Source organism: Lynx canadensis, chromosome B1, assembly GCF_007474595.2.
Source record: "Lynx canadensis isolate LIC74 chromosome B1, mLynCan4.pri.v2, whole genome shotgun sequence".
NCBI classification, from domain to species: Eukaryota; Metazoa; Chordata; class Mammalia; order Carnivora; family Felidae; genus Lynx; species Lynx canadensis.
In genome coordinates this window covers 149,478,446-149,504,815 of record NC_044306.2, presented here as the reverse complement: position 1 = coordinate 149,504,815, position 26,370 = coordinate 149,478,446, and the positions used below count along the sequence as shown (strand labels likewise).

The following is a 26,370-nucleotide window of genomic DNA, read 5'->3' as shown; positions in this document are numbered from 1 at the left end:
GTTCTCCTCCATGAATCTTAGTGATTTTCACCTTGTCCTTATACAGAATCTAACCTGAATGAAAACAGTGATTTTTGTCCCCTCTGCCTTTCACTCTTTACATATACCCAATGTATATCTGGTAGGTTGTCCCTGTAACACACACGCGCGCACACACACACACACACACACGCACACTATATACACCCAGTATTTGTGACCACAATGAAAATGTTACTTATACAGTAGATCAAGTGCAGTGTGACTCCAATGACATATGTCTCAGTTACACAATGAATAAATTAGGCATCTAGAAATAACTCTGCTTTGTGGTTTTCTTTGAAAGAGAGCACTTTCAAGTATGAGCCTTAAAGAATCTGATCAGTGTGGCCTACCTCTCCTATAGATAACCTTACATGGACATATTTTTTTCACGTTTCAATTATGGCTCTCATCTCCTGGTGACATGATTCTGGCCAAGGAATTAAGCCTGTCTGAACCCTATTTTCTCTTGTGTGATGACAACTTAAAGGTGTTGCTGGAGAATTAACGTAATAACGAACGTAAGGCACATATACACAGTCTGACAAAGAGCAAAAGCTTAAAAATGTCTGCAGGTGTGTGGTAAGAACAGTTTCTATACTTGAGATTATCACTTTCTATGCTTTCCCAGAAGTAATTTTATTAAATCTGTACCCAATCCTGCTGAAGTAGTATGATTACATCCAGAGAAAGAATCCAGCACTGAACAGAATAAGTTACTCATCCCAAATTGCACAATAAGTATATTGTTAGAGAAAAAAAATCAATATTTGGGTCCGTTGGATTCCAAAGCCCAGGTTATTTATAATAGCCCCACACCACCTGTATTAGTTTCCTATGGTAGCTGCAACAAATTATCACTAATCTAGGGGCTTAAAACAATACAAACTTTTTATTTTTTTTTTAATTTTAAATTTTTTTTAACGTTTATTTATTTTTGAGACAGAGAGAGACAGAGCATGAACAGGGGAGGAGCAGAGAGAGAGGGAGACACAGAATCTGAAACAGGCTCCAGGCTCTGAGCTGTCAGCACAGAGCCCAACGCGGGGCTCGAACCCACGGACTGTGAGATCATGACCTGAGCCGAAGTCGGACGCTTAACCGACCAAGCCACCCAGACGCCTCACTTATTTTTTATTTTTAAAACCATTTCACTGAGATAGAGTTTGAGATGCAAAAGCAGTACACATTTAACGTATACAATTTGATGAGTTTGGGGATAAGTACACACCCAGGAAACCATCACCACTATCAAAATCAGAGACCTATCTATTGCCTCCCATTTTCTCCCACCCCCTTCATCATTTATTGCGATTCTAATTTTGTGTGCATGTGTGTGGTAAGAACACTTAGCATAAGATCTAATCCCTTAGCAAATTGGAAGTATGCTGTACAGTTTGGTGACTATAGATACTCTGCTACCCTGCACAGGAAGTCTCCAGAACTTGCTTATCAGGCAGGACCACAACAGTGCTTTTTGACCATCACGTTCCCATTGCCCCAACACCAGCCCCTGGAACCACCATTCTACCCTATGCTTCTGTAAGTTTGACTCTTTAGATTCTCCGAATAAGTGAGGCCACACAATGCTTATCTTTCTAAGCATTTCTAAGCGTTTCTAAGGTCTGGTTTATTGCATTGACCACAATATCTTTCAGGACCACCCATGTTCCCCCAAATGGCATGATTTCATTAAAAAAAGCGGAATAATATTCCAGTGTGTGTATATACTCCATATTCTTTCTGTATTCATCCATCAAGGCACTTCTATTTCCACATCGTGCTACTGTGGCTGCTGCTGCACAATCATGCTACAATGAACATGGGAATGTAGGTGTCTCTTTGAGATCCTGATTTCAGTTGCTTTGGATAAATAGCCAAAGTGGAATTCCTAGATCATGTGATAGTTCTAGTTTTTTAATAGATCAACCACACTGTTTCATTGAGGTACAAATCAAATACTGCATCATATTAATTTCAAGTCAATGCCAATGGGATTGCAAGATCTAATGGCAGTTTTATTTTTAACTTTTTGAGAAACTCCCTACTGTTTTCTGTAATAGATGTGCAATTTACATTGTACACCTTTTCTCCACAGTTCCCTTTTCTCCTCATCCTCACCAACACTTGTTATCTTTTCTTTTTTTTTTTACAATAGTCCTTCTAAAGAGAACTTTACAAGGATAGTCTTCCTTTTCCATCTCACACCCTTTGTGGTGATGTTGCCTTATATGTTCAGTTTTCTATGTGTTGCAGACTGTCCTATATGTTGTTAGTTTTAAAAAAAAACATTTACCCTTTATAGAGTTTTAAGACGTAAGTATTAAGGCGATTCATATTTACCCTATTTCTGTTATTTCTAATGTGCTTCCTTTGAGTAGTTTACAGATTTCCAGGTGTTATTACTTCTACCTGTAGGGATTTCCTTTAATATTTCTTACAAAGTAAGCCAGCTGTCATTGATTTTTCACCTTTGGGAGTATGAAAGATTTATTGTATCTTCACTTCAAAGTATAATTTCAGGTCACCTGGGTGGCTCAGTAGGTTGAGCATGTGACTCTTGATCCCAAGGTCATGTGATTGAGCGCTATTTATTTGACAGATATATTTTCAGTGCTTAAAAAGTTTTCCTATTCTCTTTTCCTTCTATTATTTTTTTCAAAATTAAGTCAGTTGTCATTTGCATCTTTGCAACTCTGGCTACTTAAGATGTTCTCTTTATAACTGCTTTTAAGCAATTTGATTATGTTGTTTGATGTACATTTTTCATGTTCTCTCACCTGCCATTTTGTTGAGCTTCTTAATCTATGGTATCAGACTTTCCTAATATTTAGAAAATGTCAGCCATTTATTTATTCAAATATTGTTCCTTCCTTTTCCTCTTTGTTACAATTACATATGTATTCACAAACGGTTTCCCCAGAGATATTTCAAGGGACTGTTTTTTCTTTTGGCACTTTCTTTTACCATGTTATTTTGGATACTTTTTTGCTATATATTCAAGTTCCTGACTCTTTTCATTTACACATGCTACTACCTACATTCAGTGTACTTTTCATCTTACCATCATGTGTTTCGAATACACTCAGGGTTTCTTCTACTTAAACACATCAGATACAGTTACACTAAGATTCTTAATAGGCTTGTTTGCTAATTCCATCTTATTTGTCACTGCTGAGTCTGTTTCTATCAATGTAAACTTCTCTTCATTGTGAGTCATATATTTCTTCTTTGCTCCATGCCACATAAATTTGACTGGATGCCAAGCATTGAATTTTGCCTTTTTGAGAGGGAGTGCTGAATATTTTTTTATTCCCTTGAATGTTATTGATTTATGTTGTGGGTCACAATGAAGCTACCTGTAAACAATTTTTCACTGTAGAGGTTTGCTTTTAAGCTTTATTAGACAATCGAGGCAATTAGAGGCTTTCATTTCCAGATAAATTTACACTTCTATTAAAGCATGTTACCAATGCCAGGTGCTTTACAGGCTATTTCCACCCTGGCTGTAGCTAACCTGGTCTATCATAGTCCCGTTTGAGCTCAAGGGATTCAAGGGATTGCACAACATGCTCCTTTGTGATGTACAGCCCCCAGCCTCATGGGGTTTCCTCACATGTATTTGTACTCGTGAAAACTCAGCAGAAGAATAAGAGCAACCCTCTGTAGATGTCCAGAAGTCTTTTCTCTGGGCAGTCCTCTCCAGCCTTTGAAATGCTCTCCTTCTCAGTATTCTGTTACATCAAGTGCAGTCCTTTCCTCCAGCAATCTCAACAACTTCCTCTCCACTGAGGGGAATTGCCTATTGCTTTAAAGCCCCAAATTCTTGTGCCACAGTTTGTAAATTCTTTCCAGGTGATGAGCTGGGTTAATCACAGGACTTATCTGGCTTTTCTCTCTCTTCCTGGGGATTATATTTTCCTTTTCTGTAGTACAAGGTCTTAAAATTGTTGTATCATATATTTTGAGGGTTTTTTTTTGTTCTTTAAAGCGAGAAGATGAATCTAGTCCCTGATACACAATTATGGCCAGCAACTAAATGATGGAGTAAAACTCGTTTAAAGTCATCGTGGTGCCCCCAAATCCTGTAGTTCCTGGGCACATGGCTTCTCTGAACTCATCCACCAAATATCCTCAACTCCAGCTGCACTGTTCTATTTGCTGTAGTTTTTAAGAGTACCAGGCGTGCTCCCCTCCCACGGCCTGGAGTGGAGTCTCTTCTCCCAGCTATGTCTATAGTATACTTCTTATGTTCTTGAGTTGTTACTCTCCTGCTCAGGAAGGCATTTCCTGGCCACACTATCTAATACTGAAAAGCCTTCCCTCCCAAATTTCTTAACTCCCTTCTCCAAATCAATTTTCTCTTAGTGTATATCACAATCAGACCAACCACCTATTATTTAATTATCATGTTTGTTATGTCTCTTTCCAGTTACAGTATAATTTCCCTGAAGTCTAAGATTTTTGCTGCTTGTCTGCATGGTCTATTCTAAGTGTGTATTGGAGCTCCCAGCACATATTAGCTCTCAATAATTATTTGTTAAAGTGTGGGGAATATGTTTAGGAATTCCCTGAGCTTGCACCAGTGGGTTGACAAGGCTTAGAGCAGAAAGCGGCCATCGGGCAAAAGCAACCCCAGTGTAGAAAAAAAGCATAGATCAGGAAGCCATTTCCACAAGAGGAAAGCATTGGACAATAGGTAAACAGGTAAACAGGGTGAAAGACCAAAAACAGGTAAACAGGGTGAAAGACCATGGCAGCAGGGTGAAATTGCCCTGAACTAGTTAGCAAAACAAACAAACAAAAAAACAACAAGTGCCTTGTTGACCCTGAGGTAGCATGTTCTGTCTTATCCTCTAGGCAAGTTAAGATAAACAGACAAGGTGCCTACTGCCTACCATAAACAGCCATCTGCTCAGTGCCTTGATTTTGTTTTGTATTGACCCAAATCCCTCACACTGCATAGCATCAAAACCCCATTCTCTCACACACTTGAGTTAATGATCACTGTTTCATTGTCTCTTTCTGCACATCCATCACACTTATAAGCCTTCTGATCCTAATAAGTACAGAGCAAGGACCCTTACTCAGGGCTCTTGTCTCCTCCTAGCTATCAGCCTCTCTCATATTCAATTCTTCATCTGCTCTCTTGCTGGACAAAAGAGAACTCCAGACTCAAAGTCTGTGACCTTAAATGAATTACAGTTACATATCAGCATCAATCTTATATTTATATGTATATATTATTTTTATTAAATAGAAGAAATTTGCACAAGAAATATAAGGATTTGTGTTTCTGTGATATTTGGAGAGTAATTTCAAAGTTGTATTCAAAGGGTACCTCGGTGGTTCAGTCTGTTAAGTATCTGACTCTTGGTTTCTGCTCAGGTCATGACTTCATGGTTCATGGGCTTGAGGCCCACAATGAGCTCCATGCTGACAGTGTGGAACCTGCTTGGGATTCTCTCTGTCTTCCCTCTGCTCCTCCTGCTCTCCCTCTCTCTCTCATTCTCTCTCTGTATCTCTCAAATAAAGAAATAACCTGTAAAATAAATAAATAAGGGGGCACCTGGGTGGGTCAGTCAGTTAAGCATCCGACTTTAGCTCAGGTCATGATCTCACACTCTGTGAGTCAAGCCCCGTATCATGCTCTGAGCTGACAGCCCAGAGCCTGGAGCCTCCTTCAGATTCTGTGTCTCCCTCTCTCTCTGCCCCTCCCCTGCTCATGCTCTGTCTCTCTCTCTCTCAAAAATAAATAAAAACTTTAAAAACATTTTTTAAATAAATAAAAAAGTGTTTCTAGTTTTAAAAACAAAACAAAATAAAAAGGTGTGTTCAATTTTGAGTTTGATCTGAAAGAACACATTGGAAGTTATCATGTATTGCCACAGAAAATATGAGTGGGCACCTTGGTCAGAGACAAAATGTGGAATCACAGAGATGTGAACATCCATGGTGACCTCAGGAAAGAAGGTCAATGACTCAACAAGGAGCAAGAATTGAGACCACAGATATCTACTGTGCAAGGCACAGATGGCCTTGAAGATGATTAGAACAATCTTCAGTATTGCCTTAGACGTGATAAGAAGCCAGAGAAATGTTTTTAGGCAGTTAACTTACCTGAAATATCTATTATTTTAAAAAGTTTTGTGAGGGCGTTGTGGGACATAGATTTTGGAAATGGCTGATAAAAAGTTGGAGACCTGTTTGAAACTAGAGGGGACTGACTGCCTGTGAGGGAGATGATGAGATGTCCGGTGCAGAGGCAGTGGACTGGGAAGTTAGTGAGAAGAAGCTGCACATATGTCGTCTTTCAAGAGGCTGGGGGGTCAGTGTAAAGAGTGAATTAGGGGCGCCTGGGTGGCACAGTCGGTTGAGCGTCCGACTTCAGCCAGGTCACGATCTCGCGGTCCGTGAGTTCGAGCCCCGCGTCAGGCTCTGGGCTGATGGCTCAGAGCCTGGAGCCTGTTTCCGATTCTGTGTCTCCCTCTCTCTCTGCCCCTCCCCCGTTCATGCTCTGTCTCTCTCTGTCCCAAAAATAAATAAACGTTGAAGAGTGAATTAGTGGTGTGACTCCTGGGAGCACAAATTGAAGCGTTGGCATCAGAGACCAGAGAGAACTCAAGAACATTGTAGACTAAGGGGATGATCAAATGCAAACAAAGGAAGTGAAGATATAGGAGAAAGAAGTTACCCACATGAAAAGGTCTTAGAGGAAAAACGACAAGTACATGTGCATTCATAGTAATTTCTAAGTCAGAGAAAAAGTAAAGTTCATTGGCGTTTAAAGAAATGAAAAAGCATGGTCGCATTATCTCCAGTCTCTTTGAAATTTAAAGTATCAAATACGAGTCAAAAAGGTGGCTGAAAAAGCAAGCAAGGCCAGCTGTAAAAATAAAGAATTTACTGAATACCACAACATGCCAGGTGTCAGGGCATGTGCTGGAACTAGTCAGGTTTCCTCCACTCTGGATGGAAAAGTGATTCAATGAAATAGTTTCATACAATGCAATGTAATTGACTGACAGCAACAAAGAAAATGGAAAATCAAACACAATTTTTTAAAGCCAAAAATTATGACTTTAGGAGAAATCATTTCTCAGTGGCAGCTAAGTACCATATACTCTAATTGTTCTTTATTGTTTACAAGTATATGGTATGCATGATAAATTTTAGAAAAACTCTTGCAAAAAATATGTTAACATATTGAAGCTTAAACCTTTATTGTCAGCTAACCAGCAAATGGGGTTTCCTAATGTGACTAGTTCCTCAATAAACACAAATAATTACATATAGGCATTTGCACAAGAGTCTCATCCTGGTGGCACTTAGGCAGGGGCTATAATGTTGTGTTTGATTGGCCTGCACAATATTTCAAACGTGTTAAACAGTTAGCAATATATGAAAATCAGATTCACATAAATATTCAACTCTTGTCCTAATGTTAAAAATTAGAAGACATGTCATGATTGGGACATTAACTGTAGAAGTCAAAATAGTCTTCTGAGTATTAACTCTGCCTTTCACCTGAAGCTTGCACTCCTAGGGAAGCCATGGTCTCATTATATCTTATTTTCTCACACCTGGACTTTTATTATACATTTTTAACACCTGCAATGAAAATGTTGTTTTATGAATTTGTAATCCGTTTTAGTCATTTCCATAGAAATATGTATCCACTTCATACACATTAGTGCCAAGTTGTAAAATCATTACATTAGATTAGACAATATTATTATTTTTATTATGATGATAGCGTTTTTATAGAAGCAAAATCCAGAGAGAAAAAGAAAAAATTCATTCCAGATTTTTTTCCCAGGGTATTTGACAGCTGGAAAAGCATTAGAGAACTATTTTTTTGTCGAAAACATCATATTCTTATGCAGCAAAGGAGGTTCCAGGAGAAAAGGAAAAAAAAAAAAAGAAACTTGTTTGAATCAACAAACTAATTCATAGCAGAGGAAGGCCACATACAAAATACAGATTATCATTGTAGATTACAACATCCTCATTTCCTGCTATCAAGCTCTAAATCAAAGTGTGTTAAAGCATTCCTTGGAATCTGCGGGGGAAAAAAATCTGGAAGAAAAACAATTTCTAATCAGAGGGACTTCTTAGAATTCAACTGGCTTTTTAAGGATTTTGAACCACAAAATTAACATATCATGGAGGAACAACATTTAAATAGTACTGACATAACCCATCAGAGATCATTCCCTGCCTGGTCCTCTGGTCTTCCATTTGGGGAGCAAGGTAATGTTTATATATGTTCTTTCTCTCCTATGATGGCCTGGTAAAAGATATTTCAAACATATTAAAAAACATTTAAGTACTTATAAAAAGTTATAATTTTGAGGAATTTTCTTTAAATTAATACAAGCTAATCATTTATCTTCTTTTTAGTTTTTTGGGGTTTTTTTGTTTTGTTTTTTTTGAAATTAGAGGCTCTTAGGTGTCTCAGTAGGTCGAGTATCTGACTCTTGATTTTGGCTCAGGTTGTAATCCCATGGTTGTGAGATCAAACCCAGTGTCAGGCTCTGTACTGGGCCTGGAGCCTGCTTAAGATTCTCTCTCTCTCTCTCTCTCTCTCTCTCTCTCAGTTTCTCTCTTTCTCTCTCCCTCTGCACTTCTCCATCAATTACTCTTCCTCTCTCTAAAATAAAACAAAATAATAAAGTAATTAATAAATAAATATGCAATTAATATGTAGACACTGCAATATTTCCCATGACTCTCTATCTCATAAAGTGCAATGTTTCTTTCTGGAGGAAGGACCAAAGTACCAGGCTTCTAGATCGCCAGCAACTGATTATTTGGTGTGTAGTTCCGGGACCATATTTTTATTTAGAAATTGGAGATGATACAGAAAACACAAAGCTATTTTGAAGAATACATTGAATATTATACGGAGTCAGGCACAGTATTTGCCGTATAGCAGTTGTTGAATCCCTACAACTCTTTCAAATGTCCATCTAACATGTTAAATATATGTCTAATTAAGAACTCGCAGTTTTACACGTTTCATTTCTTTCACCTATGTGAAATACAATCTCTAAGACTGATATGCAAAAAGATATATAAAATGCACTTATTTCATCAAAAGCAATGAAATATCCCTTACAATTTAAAATAATCCTTTGGCAATGTGAAATATGTCTTCTGCATACCATATGGATGAAACATTATTTTTGTTTAGAAGAGAAAAATATCACATCAACTCTATGCCATTACTACTAAGTGTAAAGCCGAGAGGTTTTATATTATAGACTTGGAATTATTTTAATATTATACAATGCAGGATTAAGACAGATAATTTAGTACATGTACATATATGCCGTCTCCATTCACATAAGTATGGGTCACAAACATTTTGAAGTTGTTTGGGTAAACATTAAAATTACTCTTCAAAGTAGATTTTAAATATGCAAACTATGATAAGTAAAATATATGGAAAATACAATAGAATAACCTTATTTTAATCTTTGCTTATTGACTTAATCACAGGGAAAAAACTCGAATCGGTCGAATACCTCATGGATTTGTTTGTAGCCATAGAATTAGAGAGTGAGCTGGCTGGAGGCAAACTTAGAGTCACAGTCCCATTTGTTGGATGCAGTCAATGAGACCTAGTGTTGTCCCAGGCTAGCGAACACTTCAGCAGCCAAGTCCAGGGTCAAGCTGGAACTAGGAGGACACCTGATGTCTAACCCAATCACTGCCACCTGCTACTTCTTAGGAGGGAGCCAGGCTGCATTTTGCCTCACCTGTATCTGATTTAAAAGAGTGCCTCTTGTGCTTTGTGTTTCTGATAGTTGATCTTCACAAAAGGCCTGTCAGTGAGAATAATCCCTTGGACTGACTATGTCTGAATGAACCTTCCACATTTCAGCAAGCATGGCATTACATTATGTCTTGTTGATTGAGAACGACATAAATGGCTCTTCCAAAATAAACTGTGATACATTCATATTCACGAGCTCCTTAAAAGCGTCTACTTTTAGTCCTCTTCGGTGCCTTTTCTCCATTACCTGGTGTAAAGATAATAATAGAACATGAAATGTCAGAGAATGTAATTTGTAGAAGCTGAAATCTTTTCCTGGTCTTCCATATATGTTTTTGCAGCCCCGAGTAACCATGAAGTTCCTCCTCTTTACCTGCCTTTTGTCTGTGGCTCTGGCAAAGCATGTAAGTAAGGATAATGGGACATATAATGGGATCCTTTCTTCCTTAGATACACCAGAGTGACCTTTTTACTACACGCAGATGTAGATGTGGGCAGCAACGGAAGGGAGGCTAAGGATGTAACCCTTTAATGTATGACCAAGGATAGTACGGGCCTGCATTATGCGGACTGTGAAGAACAAACCTTTATGAAGTGATTTCGTGATAATGACAAGGAAGCTATCGTCATAGGGAGGGAGGCATAAATTCCCCTGCATCCTATGTTGGCTAATTGATGGAATTTTCCAGAGGAGCTTTCTCCACTCCCTGGCATGTCTCTCGAATTGTAAGCAGGTCCCACCACTACAATTTGGAATTTGACAGTCAGCTGTCAATGAAATGACAGAATTTCACCATTCTTGATACAAGCAGTTGAGAAATCATGATGTTAAAATACAAAACAAGGACCAGTGACGGGACAATTTGTAGCTCTGGATTTGAGTGGAAACTTTGTAAATTATTCACCCAATGACCTAGCGAGAATACAATAGTAACATTCATGTCACAAAATAATGAGTATATCAGAGATAAAGCATGTGAAAGAGCTTCACAAACACAGATATACATACACATGTTTACATATGTATTTTAGTATATATCACGCCGGTCTATCAGCATTATTCCCACACTGTTCTCGGGGGAACTCACATGCCCACTTCCCTCCCACCCCAACATCAAACTGTGTGACAAGGGCAAGTTTCCTTGTGCTCAGAGCCTTTGCCCTAACGTGTGTCCCCACATCCAGGAGACACATGCAGACAGGGATTTGTGCCTTCTTCCATTTGTAGCCAATTTAAGAATAAATCTAAAGTGAGACTTATTTCTGATAAGAACAAGTTACTTCAAAAAACAACAAAAAGGCTTCAGTTATCAATACAGTATAGCATCAATGACCTCTTTGCTCTTAAACTCCACTACACATAATCACCCTCCTGCTTTTCTTTCTACAGAGTCATTGGCCTTAATCATACCTCTTAATCCACAAGGTTACTAGGCTACAGTTTGGGAGGTGCCACTAGCCAGTGCTAAATCAGGATATTCAAAAGGACTGTCACAGTTGTCCTGGCAACTTAAAAGTAACAGTATCATTGTTTACTGATTGTATTTGGAACAATATTTTGAAGGAGGCCTGATTTCTATTCCCTATTTCCCTAGGTTACAAAGAAATTGTTTTAATCATTGCTATTGAACAGTAGAGGCAGAGAATCACCTTGGCATTTTAAATAAGCCATAAAAGTTAAATTTCTGTTTGTTTTTGTTATTTATATAGGAGTTAAAGCAGCTCTCCTCCAGTGAGGTAAGGCACATTATTGTGAAGACAATTCCTGGCACCTAGTAGCACATAACATGTACTGGGTTAATTATCCTCATTTTTGTGATCAATAACACTAGAGCTACGGAATCCTGAAAAACAAGAAGTGTAGTCAATTGCTACAAAATTTGAAAAGAGTAAACCAAACTCTGTGCTTCCACTTATACTAGGATGAGATTTATACCTTTTTTTCATTTATTTCTCAAGCCACTACCCAATAATAGTAATAATAGCACAGGAGGAACAGTGAGCATTTTGCATGTCGTGAACGCAATGACAGGATCTATTTTATCCTCTTCTGGAGTAGGAGACTCCCGCACATTTGAATCCACATTAAGTGCTAATTTCTTAATTTTCTTGTTGCCCAGGGATACACAACATGTGCACAAAACTTTTTTTTTTTTTTAATTTTTTTTAACGTTTATTTATTTTTGAGACAGAGAGAGACAGAGCATGAACGGGGGGAGGGGCAGAGAGAGAGGGAGACACAGAATCAGAAACAGGCTCCAGGCTCTGAGCCATCAACCCAGAGCCTGACGCGGGGCTCGAACTCACGGACCGCGAGATTGTGACCTGGCTGAAGTCGGACGCTTAACCGACTGCGCCACCCAGGCGCCCCTGCACAAAACTTCTTTAAAGTCGCTCAAAGAATTACCCTGCTCCCTTGCTTTGTATTCCATTTCAAAAAGAGAGAGAAAGAAAGAAAGAAAGAAAGAAAGAAAGAGAAATAAAAGGAAAGAAAGAGAGAAAAAGAAAGGAGAGAAAAGAACAAAAGGGAGGAAAGAAAGCAGAAAGAGAGGGAGAGAAAGAAAGAGAGAAAGAAAGAAGGGAAAGTGTTCTATGCAGAGGAGTAATAAATTGTTTCTTCCCTGTTGTCGGTATTTGCAAAAATGTTGTAGTTGTGCAATCTTATAATACGAGAGTGAAGTATAAGTTACTTAACTAAAACATAATGAGCTAGGTATCTAAGGAGAAAAAAATTAGGTCAAATTCACTTTTTAATTCTGTCAAAGACTAATATTTTATCTTGACATCCTGGATAATGTATGTGAAAGGGTACTTTCTTAGGGAGGATAAGTAAAAATTCCATAATTAAGGAATAAAAATTCATTATCAATTTCTTTTGCTAAGGAATCTGCCATCCTCTCTGAAGAAGTAAGTCAGAACTCTTGTCATTAAATACATTTCAAGTACTTTTTCATTTTCACATAGGCTCTGAAATAAACAGTATGTATTTTTTTGCAGAAATATAGGCAGGACAATAATGTGGTCATCCAAACCAATCAGGTAAAAGTTATTCATTCATATCTTTTTGCTTGATGAATATGGTATCTTTTCTAACAATTATGTTCTTTTCACTTTTGCTCATATAAGTAGTGTTTGTTCACCTCTGAGTGTGAAATGGGTGATGTTTTCATGGTCTTATTTGTTGTGAAACTATGTGAAAAGGATTCCAGGGAAGCATTTGTGTTCCATTTGTGACCCAAGTTTTCAAAATGCCATTTCTCTACAGGGTTCTTATATATGGTCCATCACGTTCCCTTCTCTGTCCCAATTCCGGACCTCATGACCATTATATTTTATAACCATTACTTTCTGCCAAAAAAATTCGATATAGAGATGATGGAGAAGCAACTCTCTCTTGAATCAAGATTAGATCAGCCCTGATTTTGGCTGCTCTCAAGGACATTCCCATTAAGATAATAACCTTGATTTCAAATGTTATCATATTGTTTAGTATAAAATTGCTTTGAGTAAAGTTACACGTTAGCAGAGATGACAAATATATTCGATATCAAGAATATTGGAAAAACAAGGCAAAACCATGCACTTGTCCTAATTTGAGGACTAATTAATTGAATTTTTATTTGCGCATGAATCAACATATCCAGTAAATTCCTCCGCAGTTAGTTGCCAGGAGAAATACAGTCCTTGACCTGGTCCTTTTGTGTTTAGATGAGTTAGGCTGATATTTATAGTTTCTCAAAAATTTACCCTTTTAGTAGTAACTAAATTTGCTTTTAATTGAAAGTCTCTATCAAGTCTACCCAAGTCACTGGTTTGATTGACTTGGTTATATACTTTCTAATATACATTAAAATAAGTACGTGTTAAAATAAAAGCATGAAGAGCATATATAAAGTATATTGTTGTCTTCCCATTGGTTTACCAAGGTCATTTGCAATAATTATCTCTAAAAATCAATTTAAGTGTTCTATTTCAATACATTTTAATGTTTCCTACTAATCATCAAGTAGGTAATTACTACGAAGCACATATAAAGTAACTACTGATATTCAAAAATAATGTTGAAGATTCAATTTCTTTTGTGCCAGATTTGTATTATTATATTATCTTTTCACTTCTCAGGAATCTGCCACCAGTTCATCTAGTGAGGTAAGATCCTGTTTACGTAAAAGCCAAAGAGCTATTTCAAGAAATGGCAGCTTTCGTGTTAGTCAGTACTTTGATAATCCTTGGCAAATCCACGTCTAAACATTTAAAGGATGTAGTGGAAAAGTTCTAAAAATATCTTTGGTGACTGCAATTGACAATCTTCCTGAGAAGAATTGTTTGTTCTACCCTGATCTCTCTGAAAATACATATATGAATCCATAAGAAACTGCATTTTAAATCAACCCTGTGCCAAATCAAAAGCTTGCCAATTGCCTTCACTGTGGTTTCACTTTCGAAAACTTCTCAGGATTCTTTAGAGAAGCAGTTCATACAGATTGTCACGATGTAAGTAATATCAGAAGCACCTGAGAAATTATGAGAAACACAAAGTCATCGGCCCTACCTCACACATACTGAATCAGAAAGTTTGAGTTGCAACTAGGCAATCTGCATTTCAGGCAGGCCACTATGTGATATGGATCACATTAAGCTTTGGGAACCACTTTTAAGGAGCTTGAGTTGAGCGTTGGAGCGAAGACATGTGTAGGTTACCAGTACAAGAAACACCTTCTATGGTAGCAAAAGTCACAGTGTGAGAGTGTTCCGAAGGAGCAGGAAACATCTTAATGGGTCACAGTCCAGACCATTGTGCCTTGGGCACTGCCTGGATTCTTCCCAGCTTGTGACTTGGGAAACTTGCTTGATCTTTTGTCCACTTCCACATTCCAGATGCAAACTGAGAGTCTCAGGTCATGACTGTCATTTCCACAAAGAGCCACAAGGCCTCATTTCCCACACAGCCCACCTGGTCTATTTTGATATTTGGGGACACCTGTCTACACTGTCAAAATGTAAAATTGGCAACTTAAGATTGATAATGTTTTTGAAATAAGACATATTTAGAGTCATGGTTTTATAGTGGCACAAAATGAGAGAGTTGTGAAAATTAATAGTTTAACTTACTTAATTGCTAATATATACTTAATTTCTCAGGCTAGTAGCTTGGACTCTGGCTATTCAGTTATTGCCCCTCCCTTTCTATCATATTGTTTAGAGACAACTACTGCTACATCATTTAAATAAGCTATTTCTTTATTTGTCACACTAGGAAACTGGTGATGTCCCTACTGATGTAAGTAATCATTATTTTTATTTATTTTTTTTAAATTTTTTTTCAACTTTTTTTTATTTATTTTTGGGACAGAGAGAGACAGAGCATGAACGGGGGAGGGGCAGAGAGAGAGGGAGACACAGAATCGGAAACAGGCTCCAGGCTCTGAGCCATCAGCCCAGAGCCCACGCGGGGCTCGAACTCACGGACCGCGAGATCGTGACCTGGCTGAAGTCGGAGGCTTAACCGACTGCACCACCCAGGCGCCCCTGTAATCATTATTTTTAAAAATTAACTTAACAACATTATGAATTGGGTTTTTGCTTATCTTTGTCTAATATGTGCTTTATTTTTTGATAGACAATTGAGCTGACTGAGGAAGAAAAGGTCTACCTCAATCAACTGGTAATTAATTACTTCCAGTGAAAGAATCTGTTTGACAACTCTTTTCTCTCCCAGATGATCACTTATTGGATGTTCCCTATGACATAGTTCACACCAAATTTGTGTTAAAAATTACTTTGTTCAATTGTTCTGATCAGGATATGTAAAGATTATCTTAACAAACAGAAGTTTTCAGTAAAATGTATGACCCACTAAATTAGGAAGAGTTACAAGCCTCAGGAAGAGTGTTCTTAAATTTAAGTGATCTATCACTGTGGTCTCAAAGTACATAACTGCTCACTGAACTTGTCTTTCAAGTAGCAAAACCTGATATGTTAAGGTAAAAAGCTTTTAACTATTATTACCCCAACTGTAAGAGATCTGGTAACCCCTCTCTGGAGTTAGATATGTAAACTATTTAACAGCATCCAAAGGTCCCAATTGCTATTGAATTTATACACATAGGAAAAATATGCTCTAAATGCATTCTAACAGGAACTGCTTCCCATTGAGCATTTAAAAGCGAGATCTCTCAAATGAAACCATTTATTCTTAGAACATTCTAATAGCTCTACTAGTCTTTCTAGATATTTCTAATAACATTCCTTCTATCATCCTTATCATAATCATGTGTCCATCTGACACTTATCCACATGCGATTCTAAAGACACGTTGACTTTTACATACTGATTTTCTTATCATCAGTATGAAGTGAATCTTTCTAAGAATTAAGTGATTTCACATTCAATTTCTACACTGACATATGGGCCAAAGCCAAATCAAGGTAGAATTTGTTCAGCTAGACATGTGTGACCTGTAGGATCCAAAATCACTCCACATATATCATCAGTTCACTAAAGGGTAACTTCATAACAGGCATAGGACCAGCCCAGGGCCATGGGAATAGAAGGTGAGTGTTCCGTGACATGAGAACCAGGCTTTCTTAACCAGCTATGGAAACAGAAATGAAAACTCAGATGGTGGTTTTGTTTGATTTTTTAAATGATTCTCCACTCCATTTCTTATACTTTCTGTTCCTTTTGTACATTCAGTTATTTCCATGTGGAAGCGTTCAAGTAGCTAGACTGCATCTTTAATTCTGAGGTTCAGTCTATGTCATCCTTGTGCAGGGGCCAAGACAATCTTCCCTGTATCCTTCCAATTTTAGTGTATGTGCTACAGAAGCAAGCACTGAAGTTCACTCCATGAATGGAGATAGTAAATATCTGTAACAGTCAATTTTGGGTTAGAAATGTCTTTGATCAGTTTGGCATCACTGAGATCTTATCTAAATCAAGTTTTAATTCACTTTGTCTTGTCCATATAAGCTCTGGCCCATAGAAAAGATTCCATTCTGATGTTAAATACTGGCATATTTCTTTTCTTACAGAGCAAAATCAACCAGTTTTATCAGGCATGGAATCTTCCCCAGTATCTTGAGGCTTATCATCAACAGCACAGTGTTAGGAACCCATGGAATCACATTAAGACAAATGGCTATCATCTACTTCCCCTTCTGGTGAGTTCTACTTTTTGTTTGTTGGTTTCTGACATTCTTGTAAAAGAAAAAAAATTAACAGGAGAGAAACAATGCGTCAATCCCTTTAAATGTAGAAAGTGCAACAAACTTAAATGTAATTCTTTAGGTCAGAAATGAAGTCACAAATCATATACTCAAAATGCTATAAATATAGCATTTGTAATACCAATTTTGAAGAATAAGTTGAACTGTCCTAAGTATTCATTTCTAGGTCATTTTACTTGAATCTGGCAGTTGTCTTTCAAGGAGGCAGACCAAGAGAATATCATCTCCATTGTACTAAGGGAACTGAAATGAAAGACATGAAATCACTTGTCAACAGTCCAGTTCACATCTCCACTTGTATTCATAAATCAGCTTTGGCTAAGGGACTTTGTCAAACACAAGGACTAAGTGGCAGAGCAGGAAACTAACCATAGGAGAGGGCACTTAACTGTAAACGATGTGAGATGTGGAGTCAGAAGTCCTGGAAAAGAGTGCCAGACCTGCCATGAACAAGATATGAGACTTTAGGGAAATCACCTCCCTCTCTGTGCTTCCTATTTCTTGAATGGGAATGATTTGCTTAGGTGACCCATGGAGGTTAAAGATACCATCACCACCATGAGGGGAAGTAAGCTTTAGTACCTTGGTTTGAATGCCACATGCCTAAGGAACAACCTAAAGGTCAAAATGTTTCTTCATTTGGGCGGAAAAACTCTTGTGTCCAGAAGATGGCAGATTTGGGAAGCAAAATCCATAGATTATGTGGATTTGAGCTATTAACCAACAAAGAAAGCAGTGACCCCACCTGAAATAGGATGAGAAAGTCAGCTTGTTTCCATAGCATTCATTCTGGGTAAAACAAGGAAGCTATGTGAAGTCATATGTCAATAGCACGTGAAATTTACCAATTTACATAGGAAAAAGCTTCAGTGATCTTAGAGTAAATAAAAATAGCTATATACATATAATATGTCAGTGTTATGTAATTGTCACTTAAAGAGAATTTCCAATTACTTCTTTACTCTGCAAAGCCTAAGAAACTCCATACCAACCCCTCCTCTGACCCTCAATTTACATCTCAGAAGACCACCATCTACCTAAGGCACTCAAAATCTTTCTTGCCTCATTTACTTGATGAGACTTGATGTCTCCTTAACATTAAAGCCAATTCAATAGTCAAGAGGAGGTAGACAATTGCAAATGCTAATAAATTCAATGCAGGCAAAGAGAAGCAAGCTACTTCAGTGATCAATTTTACATGGGACAACAGTTCCTTTTCCCACAGACTTCACTAGTCTTAACCACCTTCTTCCATTTTTTAGATTCTGTAGGTGGCCTCAGTCATTCCTTCTCCTCTACACTTTTGCTCACCTAATCATGAACTGCAGTCACTAGCAGGTGACTAATACACAAGTGCTTCTGCCACGGTTGGAATTTTATGTCAGTGATGTATATCAAGAAAATGCTTTCATCTTTAGGACTTGCCTCTGATAGGGGCGCCTGGGTGGCGCAGTCGGTTAAGCGTCCGACTTCAGCCAGGTCACGATCTCGCGGTCCGTGAGTTCGAGCCCCGCATCAGGCTCTGGGCTGATGGCTCAGAGCCTGGAGCCTGTTTCTGATTCTGTGTCTCCCTCTCTCTCTGCCCCTCCCCCATTCATGCTCTGTCTCTCTCTGTCCCCCAAAAAATAAATAAACGTTGAAAAAAAAAATTTAAAAAAAAAAAAAAAAAGGACTTGCCTCTGATAGAGAACACCTCCCCAATATTATATATTTAGCATTGATCATCAAACTAAGTGTATATTTCCTACCTGAGAACCCATAATTATGTTAAATTACTGTAGTATTTCCTCATGTACTATTGTCTAATTTCCACCGATAATATCGTACGTTAAAAAACTATGGCAACTTTAATATCTACAATGCAACACTTCAAGCAGCTCCTAAATATAAAAATACGTTAAGTTAGGACAATAATTTCTTTCACATACAGAGGTATTTGTGTATTACTATGTAGGAAACCATGAGACTTTGGCAAAGGAAGCCCAATTCAACTAAAGTCCTCCTAAAAAGGAAACGGTATTTCCACATGATAGTCATTTCATTGGACCATACAATTGAAACTTATGTTTGTTTCTATCTAGGAAAAAGAGTACCTGTCCTCCAGTGAGGTGAGGGGCTTTCCTGTGAGGACAGAAACATGGCATCCAGAAACAGAGATTAAGGTCTGTACAAGACAGTCTTGATTCTCAGTTTCTATTTTGCATGCATCAAGTTGGTTAGGGAATTACAGAAAAAGAAGACATAAATTGTGGCAATGATCACAAACATTTAGGGGAGCAGACTAAAACCCTACATAGTCAAAGTGAGCAAGATCAGATTTGTGTGCTAAGGGACCGAGCAAAAATGTTCAACACCATTTCCTTTGCTAGAGGTCACTGAATAATAATGTGACTCCAAGAGTCCTGGTGCCCATCCTCAATTTGACAAAATGGCTGAGAGGAATCCGACTTGGGGTAAGGACTCAACTTCATACATCAAGTTCTAATTTCCAAATATCTTCCTACCAGTGCTGCATAAGCTAAATGCCTAAAGACACCCTGATACCACCTAAGGCTAGGCCTACTTTGGCTCCTTGTACTTCCTTTATGAGAAAGTGGGAAGCTGCTTGGGGCAAAATGACATTTATATGAATACATAACTGAAATGCATTGTTTCTTTCTTTCTTCTTCAAGGAATCTACCAGCGTCTCCCAGGAGGTGAGTCAGAACCACTAAAATTAAATCAACTTTTAAAGTTACTTTCAAATGTCATAATGGTTATAAAATACATGGCATATACCTTGCTTTAAGAAGCACAAGACTCAAATCATGAACTAAAATCCATGTGTCCCATGAGGAGAGGTGATCTCAGCATTTCGTGGTTTTGATTTTTACAAAATCCTGACTTTTTCATTTATTGTGACTATCTTTGCTCATGTAAGCAAATGCTGAGCAAATATTTTTCCTGAAATTTATTCTAGTAGAAATTTTACATAAAAGCCACCCAAAACACAGATTTGAAGAAATGCTTCTCTATACAAACACCCACTTACTGTACTTTGCAGCAAACACACACATTTAAACACACACTTCATACTAGAAGTCATTAAATTCAAGTAGATATTTATTTCAGAAATATGTATTTCTTAAGTACTATGTCCCTTACATGATTCTAGGGCTTGGAGATACAACAACAACTAAAAGAAGGGAATCATATTCCACCTGGAGTTTGCATTCTAATACAACACAATCAGTGTGTTTCCCGGTTGGGGAACTCAGATACAACTCAAAGAATGGAAATGAATGCATTATTCTTCTTTCTTTATGGAACGTTGGTTTTCTTGTTGTATTCCAAAGGAAATTCTGTATACCCGATGGAATGAAATGGGTTTCACTTTTCTCTGCTTTCTTTAAGGAAACTTCAGGGAAGATTGTTGATATGGTAAGCTGTTTTTATTTATATACTGCTACATCGGGTTTAAAATGTTAATGAGAAGAAGTGGCATGCCTGCAAATTTGGTCTCTTAATAAACCCAAAAATCATCATTTTAATTGCCTAAGAAATGCAATTTTTCTTTGGCCCCTGGATTGTATTTCCTATAATTGTTCTCAATTCTCTCCATCCGACGTTTTCATTTACATCTAATTATATTTTCTGTCTTTTACACTACTTTTAAAAATCAGACTGATTTTTACAATTTTTTGAAAGCCTCATTTTTTTTTCTCGGGTCATTGCTTATTTTTGCCTGTCACAGTAATGGTCATGTTAGTGACATACACTTGCCTATTTCTACTGGCAATTCAAACAACATGGCAATGCTGCAGATTCCGCTCTCGTGGTCTTTAGAGTTTGGTTGCTTTTACTCATCGTTCTAATTTCTTAAGAAGACTTTTAGCAGCTCACTTTCTAAGCTGCTTTCTTTTAAAATAGGATAGCACATTTTCAGCTCGTATGTTATCTCACAGAAATGAGAAGCTGCCAACTTTTTAACAAACATCAAAATATACAACAAAGATAAAGAAAAAGCGTGTGACAAAAATGCTCAACTCAAAGTTACTTGGGGGTATGGCACTAAGTATTACTTAGCCAAGATTAACTGTTCTAGTCTAACTTCTCAGATAAATACGCACTTTCCTTCTGACTCTTCGGAAACATCACTTTTTAACAAGAGCCCATAGGAACAAAAGAGTCTGAAAATTGCTTTCCCCATGGTTTTCCTCTCCCCACATGATTTAGGAGATTGAATAGCAGAGTGGGTCATTAGAGCTGTGTAGGTGAGTGGTACACAAATACCTCTTGTGACAGAAAGAGCTGGGTGGGGAGCACCATGGGAAGGTTGCTGCGAGGTGGTAAAGCCTGGATGTGGCCCGGTGTCCTGTGGCCTGTGGCCCGGACAGAGGTCTTCCTCATCAGAGCCCTAGGAGTCATACTAGGAACCGTTCCTGTCCTTTCACATCTGATCTCATCCTGAGAGCCCATGCCACTTCCAGAAATGACCTGCGGGCTCTCATTTCCCTCACACCTCACCAGCTCTGTGCGCTCGATGAGTTATCTGCTCCGCTTGGTGGTCATTCTTCCTTGTTTGGATGCGCATGGAGGAGACTAAGAAAACATCCTTCAGCAACGTGTTAGTATGTTAACACACAGTGTGGCTCTCACAGTGAAAGTTTCAGTGTTTTGGCTCCTGGTTAAATCCAACATCACAAATTAGGACTGTGATTTGAAAACAGTGGCTTGGCTCTCAGGTGTTCCATCAGCCCTAGCTCCTCTGCCGTAAGTAGCTGGACGCAAATACAATTTTGTCATCCAAGTGAAGCTGTTTTGTACTTTCTTTCCCTAAGGAATCCACTGAGGGGTCCCCTGAGGTAAGCAGTGTTTCCTGAAATGAAATACATTTAATTTCTCGGGTAGTGATTTCCTTTGTACTTTTATAACCAAAGTTGCTTTTGGTTCTTAACAGGAAGTTCAGCTGAATGATGAAGAAAAGAATTACCTGAAACAGCTGGTAACTTTTAATAAACTTATACTTTTCCTTCACACAAATTATAGTTTATTCCAAATAAGTCATAACAAATAATTTCATTCCAAATAAATGTTTTACATCACATTCAACATAAATCATATTTCTGTGACATATTTCTGTATCCATCCTGGATATGAAATCATTGTTTTTGTGGCTAGGTATGGATTGATCTCTAAGAAAAATGATTTTGAGCAATTATCTGAGTGACTTTGAAATGGTTGCACACCTCAAAAATGGATCATATTTGGTTTTTCCAAACGACCTACCCTGGAACCCATGTACAGTGACTATGCTTCATCTTCTCTTGGACAGTATGCCATGACCTGATGTCTCAAAACTAACGTCTTTTGGAGACTATTTTGGAACCACAGGCATTCTTAGACCAAATATTGTGGCTGGAGACACATGTATCTCAGTGAAAGGACACAGGCTAGGGGTCAAGATATTTGTATTCCAACTCCAGCTGCACCACTTTTTATGTGTGTAACATTTCTTAAGTACGTAATCTCTGTCAGCTACACTACCGTCACCTGAAATGTAAACATAGAAATACACTGTTGACTGAGGGGCTTTTGTGAAGATCGTTTCAGGTAATATATGTAAACTACATAAGAGAATGCCAGGGACACAATAAATGCACCAACAGCATTAGGTATTATTCTAATCTTCGTCCTATACAATGTCGAAATGTCCTCTGGAGGTTTTATAACGGAAGCAGGATTTCCTTCAGTGATCTCCAACCATAATCCTCCCAACTGAAAACCAGTCTGATTTTAGGAAATTCTCTTTGGTATTTAGACTTCCCTTTATATTTTGTCAACATGATTCCAGTAGCATTCCTCTGAATTGTGTATTATAGCCATGGATCTACCCAAAACTTGGTCCTTTGCAATTCAAAACATAGCTTCCCATTCATAAGCACTGGAAATTATTCTCTGGGACATAGTTATTTTAATTCTACTTTTATTCCATACAAGACTTATGGAATAGGCTTAAAGAACTTGAAAGCAGGAAGATTCTATGTACATAAAATATGTGACTGGCAATATGCCAGATCTCTATGCCCATCAGATTTTTTCAATATTATAATGTAAATATGTTTACAGTAATTTCTATGTAACTTCACTCTCTTTTTGCCAGGTCTACTTAGAATAATTTATAAGTTATCTAAATAGGTAATGCTAGAGTTCATTTGCCTCTGTCTGTCTTCTGCACCCTGCCAGAGATTATGTGAGTAGTGATTCATAATTTTATTTCTCTGTAGGTCAAAATCAACCAGTATCAACAGAAGTTCACCTTCCCCCACTATTTCCAGGCTATTCATCCACAGCAGATAGCTCTGAACCCTTGGAATCGCCTTAAGGAAAATACTTACCCATTCATTCTCACTTTGGTATGTTTCATTTTTAAATAAGTAAGATGTCGTGGCCTTTTTAAAAATATTTTTAATGTTTATTTTTGAGAACGAGAGAGAGAGAGACAGAGCATGAGCAGGGGAGGGGCAGAGAGAGAGGGAGACACACAATCTGAAGCAGGCTCCAGGCTCTGAGCTGTCAGCACAGAGCCTGATGAGGGGCTCAGACTCAGGAGCCATGAGATCATGACCTGAGCTGAAGTCAGAGGCTTAACCTAACCCACTGAGCCACCCAGGTGCCCCTTCTGGCCTTCTGATAAAAAGCATATAAAGATATAAAATAAGTAAAAATCCTAAATTCTCACATAGAAATTAAATCCAATTTAACTTAAAACCTAGGCCAGCAGTTAAAATTAAAAATCATACAGTTAAATTTAACAATGTAAAATCATAACAATAGTGATAAAGATTTGGATTGTATTGAATTTTATTTTCCTGATCACTGGTGTATATATTTTGCTTGATTCTGGCAGCCATTCCTTGAGATGAGAAGATATAGAATGTATTAGTTTATTTTATAAAAACACTTGAAATTAAGGAAGTGAAACAGCTGTAATAAATTTAGCAAGTATCCATCATCTCATATAGACGCAAAAACAAAACAAAAACAAAAAAAGTTCTCTTTTGTGAAGAGAACTCTAGTATCAACTCTCTTAAGTTACATCTTCAAATTTAAATTCCTGGTCAAAACCCATATATGTTCATAATAAAATAATAAATAATAAAGTGGCCAACATGGTAAATGGCCCATGGCAAATCCTATGGTAAAGCCTGATATTTACTGAGTGCTTAGCATGCGTCAGCCACAGTTCTAAACCCTCTGTCATGCTCACATCAGTGAGGGTAGTACCATTAGCAGCAATTTGTAGGTGGTGTAAACAATGCACAGGGAGGTTTAAAAAATGCCCGTGATCACAGTGCGTGTAATCAGTGCAAGAGGCAGGATTCCAACCCAGGAGTCAAGCCCTAGTGTCCTGCCTCTGAAACTCTCCACGACTGAGGCTACGCTGCACACACATGCCAGCTGGAGATGACATGGAGGGGTGGTTTTTACCTTTCATGGCTTTGGTCCACAGCTTGGTTCTCTGAACCAGTTTGGTCCTCCTGATGATGAAAAGGGATTAGACTACTTTTCCAAATAACTGTATGTGAAGAAAAAAACATGATTGATATGGATAAAAGCTTGGCTGTGGTGGTATTTTCTGAATAGGAACATTCACTTTGATGTCATTCATTCATTCATTCATTCATTTTATATTTTGCAATAGCTTATCATGAATACCACTAATTGAGAGACTTGATAGATAGAAATGAGATGCTGACTCACATATCCTCAACTTTATCTTCAGAAAGAGAAACAACTTTATAAAGAAATTTCCTAAGTGTTAAGATTTACAAAATAAACCTATACATAAAAGCATCTAATAAAATTAAGCATGAAGGATTTATTTTTACAGAGATTTAAAAAAAAATTCAAAGGACATTTTGCTTAATACAAGTGTTTAAAGATAGATTCAAATCAAATCAAGACATAGTCATTTAAGAAGTAGTAATGTGTTTTATGCTGAAAACAGTAGATGGAAATTAAAATATTCCTTCAAATGTGTTAAAAGATATAAATATTTCTCACTTATTTCAGGCAGTAAATAGAACCATTGCAGAATCTGGCTATTATCTGTCAATCACTTATTCATTTGGAATATAAATACGTGCTAAGAATCTTTTTTGTTGGCACTTATAAATATTAATTATTATTAAATGTAAATAATTATATTTCTACTTGTCTGAATGTCAGTTAGCATGTTTATATGTATTATGCACACATGTGTACACATACAATGTACACATATTACATATGCATATTTTAGAATATAAATTTTATGGCTAATCTAGAATTTTCTCTTTATAGGCTTGACTGGAAAAATCATTTCTATATAGTTTCTTCATCTATCATATCACCTCATACCAATATGTTGACTGCTTCTTGAAAGGGCAACACTCCTGAGCCAAAGGAAGATTGTGTAACACTGTTTGTATTCCTCCTTTCGGTTCATGTTGGATATGCTAGATCTGGATTGTGGTATCATTTTAACTGTATCGACGATTAACTGAAGTCTGCAGCATGATGGCTGAGTCACAGAACCCCACATCTCTTGCCAAAACATTAAAATTTCAGATGCATTTTTATCTGTGTGGTGTTTTTATTTCCATTCCTCATATTTAGAGACCAGGCAACTATTACCACAATAACCAGTTCTCTAACAACTAACTAAGGCCCTGTGGACGGCACTGGAGTAACTTTGTAAACTCACAGGGCCTTTTATCTTACATGTGCCTTATAGACTTAATGCCTTAGAAGCTTCAGTGTATAGGCCCAACTACAGTGGTTCCTCAGCACAGGTTAGTCCTCACTATAACATCTCTGTGATTTCTTCCTGCTCCCACGTGTCTACTCCAAACAACTTTCACCCAAATTCTCAAGTCAGCAGTCGCAGTCCCTGTCTGCCCACACACAAGCCCACAATATCACCCCAATAAGAAGCGAGTCAGGCACTGGGAACCTAAACATTTTAAGGCCCTCCATTGGTGGTTAGACTGTTTTCCAACAAATGTTGAGCACATATGATATGCCAAACATGTTTTCTGGTTGTTATTGTACAACAGAAAACCAAACAAAGATCCTGGCTTCACGGTGCTCACATTCTAATCATCAGAGGAAGAGCACAGAAAGAGCAACCTCACTGAGGCTGGTTTCAGTGCAGAGTAAGGAGAGAACTCCAGGGAGCTGAGCATGGCTTGAGAGCAGTGGGGGCTTGGAGGCACTCAAAGGGCAGGGCCAAGGCCTTGATGGCCTTGCAATTTGTGCCTAAAGAGTCACTTTGTGATGTATATTGGAGAAGGGGAAACAAGTACATCAAGAGGA

At 37.8% G+C, this 26,370-nt stretch overlaps 1 protein-coding gene and 1 non-coding gene across 4 annotated transcripts; one reads left to right on the top strand and one right to left on the bottom strand.

The window, feature by feature from the left end:
• Positions 1-8,213: 8,213 nt before the first annotated feature.
• LOC115511603 (alpha-S2-casein-like) lies at positions 8,214-25,634 on the top strand. Of its 3 annotated transcripts, XM_030311941.1 has the most exons (17): positions 8,214-8,274; positions 10,144-10,206; positions 11,513-11,539; positions 12,686-12,709; positions 12,800-12,841; positions 13,925-13,951; positions 15,060-15,083; positions 15,423-15,467; positions 16,837-16,965; positions 19,113-19,193; positions 19,401-19,484; positions 19,704-19,727; positions 20,425-20,451; positions 21,852-21,875; positions 21,971-22,015; positions 23,298-23,426; positions 25,357-25,634. In XM_030311941.1, the coding sequence occupies exons 2-17, from the start codon at positions 10,156-10,158 to the stop codon at positions 25,360-25,362; spliced, it is 789 nt and encodes a 262-aa protein (XP_030167801.1). In that variant the 5' UTR covers positions 8,214-8,274; positions 10,144-10,155; the 3' UTR covers positions 25,363-25,634. The 3 variants fall into 3 exon arrangements, with proteins under 3 accessions (XP_030167801.1, XP_030167802.1, XP_030167803.1); XM_030311942.1 differs by lacking the exon at positions 15,423-15,467; XM_030311943.1 differs by lacking the exon at positions 19,401-19,484.
• Positions 16,531-16,638, bottom strand: LOC115513179. Its single transcript, XR_003968601.1, has one exon. It is a non-coding gene; the product is annotated as a U6 spliceosomal RNA (small nuclear RNA).
• Positions 25,635-26,370: the final 736 nt, after the last annotated feature.

What these genes read in the sequence shown, in the direction of transcription:
- LOC115511603 (XM_030311941.1), top strand. Translation starts at nt 10,156, where the DNA reads ATGAAGTTCCTCCTCTTTACCTGCCTTTTGTCTGTGGCTCTGGCAAAG. An exon ending in CCACCAGTTCATCTAGTGAG is followed by an intron (nt 13,952 to 15,059) that starts GTAAGATCCTGT and finishes TTGTCACACTAG; the next exon opens with GAAACTGGTGATGTCCCTAC. An exon ending in ATCATCTACTTCCCCTTCTG is followed by an intron (nt 16,966 to 19,112) that starts GTGAGTTCTACT and finishes GTTTCTATCTAG; the next exon opens with GAAAAAGAGTACCTGTCCTC.